This window comes from Ascidiella aspersa, chromosome 2 (assembly GCF_963924565.1).
Source record: "Ascidiella aspersa chromosome 2, kaAscAspe10.2, whole genome shotgun sequence".
NCBI classification, from domain to species: domain Eukaryota; kingdom Metazoa; phylum Chordata; class Ascidiacea; order Phlebobranchia; family Ascidiidae; genus Ascidiella; species Ascidiella aspersa.
The window spans coordinates 18123734-18134496 of NC_139448.1; the positions used below are offsets into that span (position 1 = coordinate 18123734).

The 10763-nt window shown below is 33.7% G+C and overlaps 1 protein-coding gene across 1 annotated transcript in view; it reads right to left on the bottom strand.

The window, feature by feature from the left end:
* The window catches only part of LOC146164148 (nipped-B-like protein A), a 29153-nt gene extending 20083 nt beyond the window's left edge, over positions 1 to 9070 (bottom strand). The window contains exons 1-11 of the mRNA XM_083381415.1: positions 8886 to 9070; positions 8235 to 8388; positions 7860 to 7947; positions 7667 to 7737; positions 7522 to 7589; positions 6764 to 6840; positions 6549 to 6682; positions 5055 to 6420; positions 4575 to 4653; positions 3016 to 3213; positions 337 to 579 (exon numbers count right to left, since the gene is read on the bottom strand). Coding sequence (XP_083237541.1) covers positions 337 to 579; positions 3016 to 3213; positions 4575 to 4653; positions 5055 to 6420; positions 6549 to 6682; positions 6764 to 6840; positions 7522 to 7589; positions 7667 to 7737; positions 7860 to 7947; positions 8235 to 8388; positions 8886 to 8946 — 2539 coding nt within the window. The 5' untranslated portion in view covers positions 8947 to 9070. The remainder of the gene's footprint in view (positions 1 to 336; positions 580 to 3015; positions 3214 to 4574; positions 4654 to 5054; positions 6421 to 6548; positions 6683 to 6763; positions 6841 to 7521; positions 7590 to 7666; positions 7738 to 7859; positions 7948 to 8234; positions 8389 to 8885) is intronic.
* Positions 9071 to 10763: the final 1693 nt, after the last annotated feature.

Genomic DNA, 10763 nt, shown 5'->3' on the forward strand with positions numbered 1-10763 from the left:
TTTTGATTTTTGTTCAAAGTCATTTTAACCGTATTATATATTTATTAGAGCAATATACGGTATAAAAACGCGTGATTAACAACGCTTAGGTTATTTAAATCGATGTATTTCTAACAGGTCAAATTTTTGTCAAAATAAATTATTTTTAGGTAAAAATTTTAATTTTTCAGGTCAAAAAATAATCGCCCTAGTTATAATATTTGTTTTTTATCAATGCGATATATATTGCCTTTGCAACTAACTTCTAATAAACCAAATTTTATTCTAACCAACTTTTAATAAAATAACTTAATCTAACAAAAACAAATCAAATAGGCGCAAACATCATTATTTTACCTTTAGTTTCATTCCGCTTTCGTTTCTTGTCTTTAATTCTGTCAGCCATCGAAGTGTAAGCACCAAAATCATTGTCATCCAGCAAATGCTTGGGAATAGCAGTGTCCGATGCAAATTTATTGACATCAATTTTATCGATAACCACAGATGGCTGATTGTAACTATCTCTTCTTTCCCTGCGGCCAGAGCCCACTTGAGCCTGGAATGGTTTGGGAGGTGGCTTTCTTTCTCTAAATCGCCGTCCTAGCATAAAGAAATACATATTTTTACTTTTTACAATTTTTTTTAGAAATTACAATCAAACATCAAACTTTAATAAAAAACTTTTGAGAGCCAGGCATTTTACAGTAAATAGATTTTATTAAATTGTTATTTCCTGTTTTAGAAATTCTGGACTATAATACTAAATTTTACAACAGTGATAACAATAAACACTAGAGATAGACCGATATATCGCGAGCTTACCACTAATATCAGCCAATATTTGGCTTTTACCGATGTATCGGTATCAGTGAATGTAGGCCGATACTTTGGCCGATATTTTAGTACGAAAATATGATATAAATTTTCCTGTACAACAAACAACTTACCCATTTTTTAACAAAAAAAAATTGGGTTTTAGCATCACACCAAGTTAATATGCAAAATATTAGTTTAACAATTAATGAAAGTATATAATCTAAAACGTTATTTGGATTTTATTTTCAATTAATTCAATTTTTTAACATTTCTTAGGAATATAAAAAAAATCGGTATCGGTATCGGGTACCGGTTGACAAAATTGTAATAAATCGGTTATTGGTATCGGTCCAAAAAAGTGATATCGATCGATCTCTAATGAACACTAATAAAAAATTAAGATTGTGTTGTGACAATCTACTTAAAAAAGGAAACAAGATTATCTAGCTTGGTAAATAAAAACTAAACAAAAAAAGGTTAAAATCAACATTAAAATCAGTTAGATCCATATTTAGTTGTTTTGTGAATCGACATTAAAACAACTAAATGAACCAGGTGATATCTACGTGAGTATTATTATTGTTCAAAACATACAAATTAAATTTATTTGAGCTGTGTGCCAATAAAAAATACAAAGAATGGTCTCATCAAAAAATACCACAAAAGCTGGCTTAGGACAGCCGTTCTCAACCAGTGGGCCATGGCTCACTGGTGGGCCATAAGAACATTTGAGGTAGGCCACAGACCATTTTGAAAAAACTCAGATTTAGTTTCATTTTTTCGTTTGTGTCACTATATTTAATTTTACAGGAATAATGGCTTGGGGAGGAATTAAAAAGGAATGTAAATTTATTGTTCAGCCGCAAGAACCCCACTAATGCACGGTTGAATAAATAATCTGTTTTGAAATTGGTTTCTGCTGTGTTTTGTTCTAAACCTATTTTACAGTTTTTTCTTTCATAAAACTATTGGGCCACAGAATTTTTTTTCAACGTAAATGGGCCACGAAAGAAAAAAGGTTGAGAACCACTGGCTTAGGATGTCCATGACGATAAGATTTTTCATTTAAGCTTGTTAAATTGTTTACTGTCTACCTGTTGTTTTTTATTTTATTTTAATGGATATTAGCTTTTTACATCTGGCAACATAGAATTCCCATAATTTAGTGATTAGGAATGATATAAAAAAGCAGTGGGACTGCTAGGTCTGTCGCAAGCCTTACCAGTAGCACACTGAAAGAAAGTGACAAACCGCAAAAAAAACATAAAATCCTATATTTCTGAGTCTATATAAAGCTTTCAAAAGTTTTCATATTTAAATGCATTATCTAAAATGACATGTCATATAATTTTCCAACATATGCCTCAAAGCATTGCCACAATGATATTAGATACTACTACTGTTTCAGATTTGTAAGTGACTGCTTGTTAAGGAATGTAATGAGAGGTTTTAATACAGTAAAAAATTGTGAACATGAATGTTGTGTCCACTTGGGAAAAACAATCTTCATTTCATATTGCAGGTGGCGAAAGCGCTTGTAATTTAGCGAGCCCCGGACAAGGAACTTAGGAAACTGCGCTGCTGAAAGTAGAAACATAATTCTACCAAAATTAATCACACATATTTCCCGGCCTTGTTTTACTTTTTCGCCTAAAGTTAACTGCACACAAAGCAGTTTCACAGCTTTGTGATTGCACACAAAGCAGTTTCACAGCTGGCCCCTAGCAAGAGTGTTTTAAAATGGTCGCTTTGCATCTTAAGTTTTGCTTTTGCTGGACATTAATTGGCTGTTTCTGAATAGTGTTTTTTCTATTTAAGACATCATACCATCACTTTTTTATGATGTCAATATTCGGTCATACGGAAAATAGGGAAATTCCCTAGTTGAAATTTGGGATCCCCCTTTTAGATTTCTGGATAGGCCTCTGGGCTTATAGGGCAGACATGGGCTACTTATTGTTACAGTTATACACAGTTAGGTGCACTCTACAAAAATAAGTCACACTAACACTGGGAGAAAACCTAACATTTTGACAAGATGATTGTTTTGACAAACAGACAAAGCACAAAGGACAGACAAACTGCTCAAAAACATATAAGGTATAGTACACCACAGCAACCACTACAAGCATGCAGTAAATCGTTTTAGAACAGCAGAAGTTATCAGATGTTCCACGAAAACAATATTATGGAAAAGCAACACAGCAAGCGTGTACGAACCAGTATTGTCAAGGGGATCTATAACAATTGCAGCATAACGCTTTCCATTCATTGGCCATTTCGCCACAATCTCAGTGCCAGGTTGTAGTTCACCAAAGTCGTTAACTTCAGTATCATCCGGATAAAGGACATCTTTCAACTTATAAATGTCAGCCTCTTCAGCATCAGCAATAAACTTAACCCGGATGTGTTGTACACCTGGTTAAGTTTGTGTAAGCAAAAATCACAAACTATGCATTCAACTTGTAGTTATGATAAGATTTTTTATACAAAGAAAAGGGGAATATATACAACAAATAAATACTAAAGAGCACACATCTAGTGCAGATATGCTGTCTAAAATTGCCTGAACCTGAACCACCATAAATTTATAAAAACACAACTCCTCTTCAGATTATCCCAACATAAACAAAATCAGACAACATTATAAATATATAGTGCCAGTTCCTGGCGCTGAAGCTAAAACTAAACTCACAGACTTCAAGTAACCTGAATAATTAAAACTCAATAAAGAATATGGCCACAACCACAATTCACCTTACTTTTCTTGCTATATCTGGGCAGACTACAACTTGCCTGGAAGGACGGTTATTAGTGAAACCATTTTCGGCTTGTCGTGCTTGGCAACTTGCATCTGGTCTCTTGGTCTAAAAGTATTGGGGCTGGTCTGCTGTGAGCCACTTGAACCAGAAACTACTCGAACTTTTGCTGCAATGCTGATAGGTTTTGACAACAACAGCACAGGATTATTTTTAAAATTATTTTGGCACTTGATGATATGATCACTGATTGTGGCAGCTTCTTTTTTTGTTGCATTCATGACCAACTACAAAACTCCTATTGCATAACTGAAACAAACAGAGAAAAATGAATTAATAAACTATGCAGGTAAACTAAAACTATCTGTTTCTGCAAAATGGCACTACAAACTGTTACACTCAAAATAGTAACTACACTACATCCATAGAGGTTTTGATTTAAAAAACAACAGCAAAGGATTATTTTTTAATTATTTTGGCACTTGATGATATGATCACTGATTGTGGCAGCTTCTTTTTTGTTGCATTCATGGCCAACTAAAAAAAACCTATTGCATAACTGAAACAAACATAGAAAAATAAATTATTAAACTATACAAGTAAACTAAAATGATCTGTTTCTGTAAAAATGCATTACAAACTGTTACACTTCAATAAAACAATCAACTTTACATAATATCAACTTAAGCCCATTTTGGTAAATTGCTGTTTTTAAGGAAATTTACAAAACATTATCAATAAACATGTTCTGTTGTTCACACTCCCATCTGTTAGTGTTTTATAAACCAGGATATTTTTTTGGATAACTTCTTGCCCTTTATAACATGCCTCAAAAACTGTGTCTCTCTGGATACCTGCTAAACATATTACTGGTTACTGCAATGCTCTTAGGTAAAAACCTTAAAACTATCTTTACTTTTAAAAATTGCATATTGTCAAAATAAAGGTAACTATAATTATAACAATTTTATGAAACAGCTGAGAGTCTATAATTTAAAGAAAATACGAAAGTGTTCAAACCTTTTCTTTTAAGATTTGAGCCATGGCTGGAGCTGGATATTGAAGAATGCCTACTTTTACCACCAGAAGAGGGGTGTGTCTACAAGGAAAGTTTGGTAAGTAAGCAAAGGCTTTGCAATGATATATTAATTACGCACAATTTTAAAGTTGGGTGATACAACCTACCAATGTTTATTATGTGTTTAAAGAAAATGTTTTTGCACAAACAGGCTGTATTTACATTTTTTTAAGTTATAGTAACCTAGAGGTTCCCAAGCTGTGTGAGGTGACACTCTGGTGCATTGTTTAAATATTTTAATGGCGTCACATACCGATTTTGTTTCTTATAAATTAATATTTTCTTCAACAAACAAATAAATAAATTGGCTTTTGTGAATATATTTAGGTGAAAAAATATTTTGCTAAGTGTGTGACAGGTTAAACTTTTTTAAAGGAGTCACAAGAGTTTGAGAACCACTTTATTAACCCATTATGCCTCACCTGTGGAGCATTGCAATAATTCACAAGTGGATAAGGGGCATTTTCTTTTATCGTCCTTTTGGGAGCACTTGACATATGTACTTGACTGAGGCTGTCAGTTTTCACAGAAGGTGGTAGATGATGACTTTGAAAAGAGCTTTGTCTTGATTCTGTAGGTATGGGAACAGAAGAGACATCTTTAGTAGAAAAAGTGGCATGTAGCTGTCTACCTCCAGCAGGGACTTGCCGCTGTTGGGCGTTTGCAACCTCTTGAAGGTCTGGTTGAAAGTTTTGTTGAAGGTTAGCACGAGGAGAAATGAAACCGGGTTGCGTAATATGAGATGAGAGTTTATTAGTCTCCAAGCCTTGGTTTCTTCCGCCTATTGCTTCACTATAAGGTGGAGGTTTAACAGGAGTATTTTGCACTGTTTGGTTGTGAAGTTGAGGTGTATATGCCACCTGCTGATTATCCCACAAGGATTGCTGCATATAGGAGTTTACTTGGGACTGTCCTGGAAGTAGATGTGAAGGGTAACTCTGGGGAGAGACAAAACCTCCCTGTTGAGAAGACTGGTTGTACATGTTTGGCGAACTGAACATGTTTGGTGGGGTTCCAACATTGGAATATGGAAAATGCTGGGCAAGTTGCTGTGGAGTAAATGTTGGAGATAAAAAATGGCTGGACGGAGTTCTGTGCTGTGGGTGCTGTGATTGCAAAGTAAAATTATGATTGTCTTGAGTGGAAGGTAACCTTTGCTGCTGAACCTGCTGTAGAGCTGGTTTGGGGGTTTCCCTCGGATGAATCATTGAATGCTTCTGTGTAGGATTCTGGAAGTCAGAGGGATTCCTGTGCTCAATTGCAGAAGTATTAGTCTTTGGTTTTGGTGCAGAAACAAAGCTATGAGAATTTCCCCTATCTTGTTTAAAATCTCTAGACTGGTGATTTGTTGCTTGTATAGTTTGAGGATGACTCTGTGGGATTTTATGAGGTCTGTGTCGGTTCTTTTCTTTTTCCAGTTTGCTGCTGTTAGGCAGTGCTTGCTGCTGCTGCACTGAAGCCGCATACTGGTTGTTAAACACTTGCTTTACCATCGCCACAGCAGCATCTTCAGCTTTCTTTTGTCCAGATTCACTTCCAGGTTTCTGTTTTGTTTCAGTTCTCGGAGAGGATGCTCCTACGATGGAAGAAACTTTGAAAGCTTGATCTGATTTGGATCCTGATGATTCGCTTGAACCAGAGGTTTTCACTCGTGTGAGAGTCAACTTAATAGGTCCAACGGGATTGTTCTCAGGTTTATCAGAAGACACTACCCCATACTCAACAGGTTCATTTCCAGCACTTCTTTCTCCCCTATCTCTTGATTTACTTTTGTTTTTCTTTGTCCGCCTTTAAAAAAAAATTGATTTAAGAAAGAAAAAAAATATATTCAATTGAGGTAATAAAAAAGTTAGTCAAACACAACCTAACATAAAAAAAACATTTTAAAATAGCTGATAAAATGTTTTAGTACATGCCTTATTTTAAGGCAGATTTTTGGATTCTCTTCCTGCATTGCAGGTGTTTGTTGAATATTAGCTGCAGGTTCCTGAGTATTTTTTTCTTGATAGTAATTCTGCTTGGTCTCTTTCGATTGAGGTTGTTGTATAGACTAAAAACAGAAACACAACACAAAATTCATACAGCATTGTTAAAAGCAACTACAAAAGTGTAAGTGTACGCAGCAACTTACCTTTTCAAACTGTCTAGGATGCCTTGGCTGCGGGGCAACTGCTTGAACTGGCTTAGCAACAGGACGGTTGGTATTTCCTAAAGTTACATGGATTGCAATACCAACTTTGAAAAATCACTTATATACATAATATAAAGGTTGCTCAATTTTCAAAAAGTTAAAAAAATGTAAGATTTTGCTCAATTTTCAAAAAATGTAAGATTTTTCCATTGTATGGACAAAATAAACGACTTTGGTAAAAAAATATATAAAAAAGTAGTTCATTTTTTATACACCTGGCATTCAAAGTTTGCCAGACAAAAACACCTAAATCATGGAATCCCGCTGTGAAACTTTTTATAAATAAAGCTCAAAATAATTTGTATATAGGCCAGTCAGGCAAGTGTCTTGCAATCAGCACTCACCCTGACAAAATGAAAAGGGCTTTTTCGTGGGTATATAAACATAGTTCTTATATGGCCTGCCTTGATTGTTACTGCACTATTAAATGCATAAGACTTTATATACCACTTGTGATAAATTGAGTCCAGTAGATTTAATAAAAACAACTAATTTTAGTTTGGGGCACTTTCCAGTTGGGTGAGTTGGTGTCAATCAGCAGTTGCATGGAGCAAATTGCACTAAATTGCCAACCATCCAGGTATTGTGTTTTTTTATTACAGAAGTCAATTTTTTTATCCATGTAATAAAAATGGCCTTGAAAACCATACATTTTCAACCCTTGAGTGTATATATTATTGTTCATATATCTAACTAACCATGAAGTAGTGGATTAACTCTTGCACTTGCAGTTTGGTCATTCTGAAGAGGAAAAGATTGCAAAGGCCTAGCAACAAAACATTGTGAATTAAAAGGAGTATTACCGGGCAAACTGTTTTACAAGAAAAATAAATGTTTGATTACCCAGACACAGGGTGTTGGGAATGTTGTGTAAATCCTAAATGTCCAATGCTCTGATTAATACCTTGCTGAACCTGTCAAAAACAATTAAGATTCTTATCAGAAATTAGTATAGTTAAAGAACAATAAAAATATAAAAGGGTTTACCAAACAAACATTGACAATAAATAAACAGTTTTTATGAAAAAAAAGTTACCATATTTCTGGAATACATTTCCTGAGGCAAAGCTTGGTACAATGAACCTGCTGCAAGCCCATCAACATTACCATCTCTAGATTTGGTTCTAACAAGAGAAGGAAAAGAAAATTGACACAAACGCTAAACATTTTCAAATGAGACAAAGTTAAAAAAAATAAAAAGCATTATTTTATATTTCATGTCTTGGTGGACTGTGGACCTCTGTAACTTATGTTACCAATAAAACAGAACCATTAATAATATTATTAAAATAAGAAGTATTGTTTACTTTGAAGGAAAATTTTAAGGGATTGTTCTTTGTAGGATGTGTATTTAATACATTATAATTGAGTAAAAATAATGCAACCTTCAGTAAAAAATAGGGGTCATTACCTGTAATCGGGTGCACCTGCGACTGTATCAACTATATGATTCATAAAAGCAGCATCTTGTGTCTTGAGAATTTTGTTTGCAATCTCATGTCGACTCTCCGGGTGAGGGTGATTTAAAGCATGGTTAGTGACTGCATGCGGCAACTCATCCACCACTAAAACATAGAAAAATATTATATAATGTTTAAAGTTTTCTACTCAAATTGCACAGGCTACATGCAACATATTTTATGTTGTTAGAGTTGGCAAACAATTTTTTTCTGAGATACTTTTTTGTCAAGAAGTTAACATAAAAACATCATCGAAAAAACAGGTTTTTGTGGAATTTTTATGTTTGTAAGGAACCTTTATATTTGAATGAGAACAGAAGTCATTAAGGTACCTTTATATTTGAATAAGAACAGAAGTCATTTATCAAATTTAAGTAACTTTGTTGTCTGGGATATTACCCAAATGGCAATTGAAATTGTGCCACAAATAATCACATAAAAATAAAACTCCCAAGGATACAAAAATGGACTTTCAACAGAACAAAAAGTCAAGACAAGTATAAGTATTAGTATATATATGTTAGCAAATTATTATGATAACTCTATACAAGCACATATCATGTATATACAAGCATTAAAGACAATAACAAGGAATAACTTACAGTCAGATATTCCAGGGATTGGATAACGTGGTATCTTTGTTAGATCATTGCCAAAATTCATAGTTTCACCGTTCTTCTACTTTTGTATTTTACTTTCCATGATTGAAAAACAGCAAACAATCGAACTACCCAGTACTTAATTTATTGTATATACTTAAAATTAAAAGTTTGTAATGCATCTACATTTAAATCTTTAAACAAGGACAACCAACAACAGATTAAGAAACATCCAAAAAAAAAACAAAGAGAAGATTCTAGGCAGTCATTTGTTAGAATCGAACTAATGTTTTACTTTTGTTGAAAATGCAGAGCAGGAATGTCCAACCTTTTAATATAATGGGCCTTGTGACTTTAAATATTTAAATGGGCCACAGAACCTATTAAATTAAATTTTATGAAAAATGTCAACATAAAACGAGTGACACATTTAGAATTTTTGTTTAAAGTGTAAGGATGAAAATGTTTAAATATTATGCCAAAAAACAAATATTTTCAAACACCTGCTTGTAGTATGTGAACTCAGGTTAATAGAGGTAAATTTAAGTTCACAGAGCATAACAAGCTGTGGTACTGGACCTTTGGGCTGAAGATAACTTCTTAAAAAGGTCATAATCATACTATAAAATAAAAAAGTTCTTGGCAAGATTTTATTTTTTATTTTAATAGCAAATGCTAGAAATATATATAGTTTGTGGGGGGGGATAATGACCCTGTGCCTTCTTCCCCATAAAATGTCAACAAAATTAAACAAACATGCAGAACAGTGTAGTAGTTAAAAAAGCGGCAGTATGCCCACCCCTGATCTATACAAACCAATAGCAAAAAATATTGAGACTAACATGGCAAAGACAAGCTGCATTTAGCCCACTAAAGTAAATAAGAATAAGAAAATAATACGTAAAGCGGCCGCTGTTTACACTAGATTTTAAAATATTTTGTTTTCGAACAAATCATTTATAAAAACACTTATATGGGCTGTTTACAGAATATAGTGGCAAAAGCTTTCTTGTTAAACAGCATAAAGCAAAGCCTGTGATTGTGGATAACCTGTAAGTATTAACTTTTAGGGTTTTTAAATTGTTGTTTCTGTTTCAAATGCATGTTAAAATCACTACAAGTTAGTTTTCAAGTATGTAATAATCAAAACAAATTTGCAACATAATGCTGTGACTTTTAATACAACAACACGGTATGTTAACTGTTTTAAAGTGTACTGTGTAAAAATAAAGTGGCAGCCTTAAACATTGACAGATGTTGCATTGATTGTATTTATAGTAATCGTGGCAACGTAACAGGATTAATTAGAGTAACTGACTTAATACCACAGACAAAAGTTACAACTAAATTCGGTTAGTATGGTTGCTATACAGTATACACTTTTTCAAAAAGTCCAACAGTATTACAACACTCCCTAACTACAATACGTTTTCCTAGGCCTAAAACAAGCAAGACGTCTTAACTGCAAACAGTTCAGGTCAATTTTACAAATAAAGAGACAGTACACTGTCATTACTATTAATAAAAAACACACGATGTCATCCGCTTTACGCTTGTAACTATGTTAACGCTTGGGATTATATATTATTTAAAACAGTCGGGTCTCCTCACAAACATAGTGATCTAATAACCCCACCTACCGATGCTTTTTACTATACGTCGAAATACGAAGCTGGCCATTTTGGATTTTCCGTCACTTTCTTTTCCGATTTACAGTCTGATGGCTAGAGGGCGCTATAGAACAAAGAATTAAATATTATCTCCAATAATGTTGGCCACAGAGGGCAGTATATATTCAAATCACTCCAACTTGTACGTTCAGTGATTATACTTTGTAGTAGCGCAACTGCCTAATAATAGTAATTCAATCGTATTGTATAA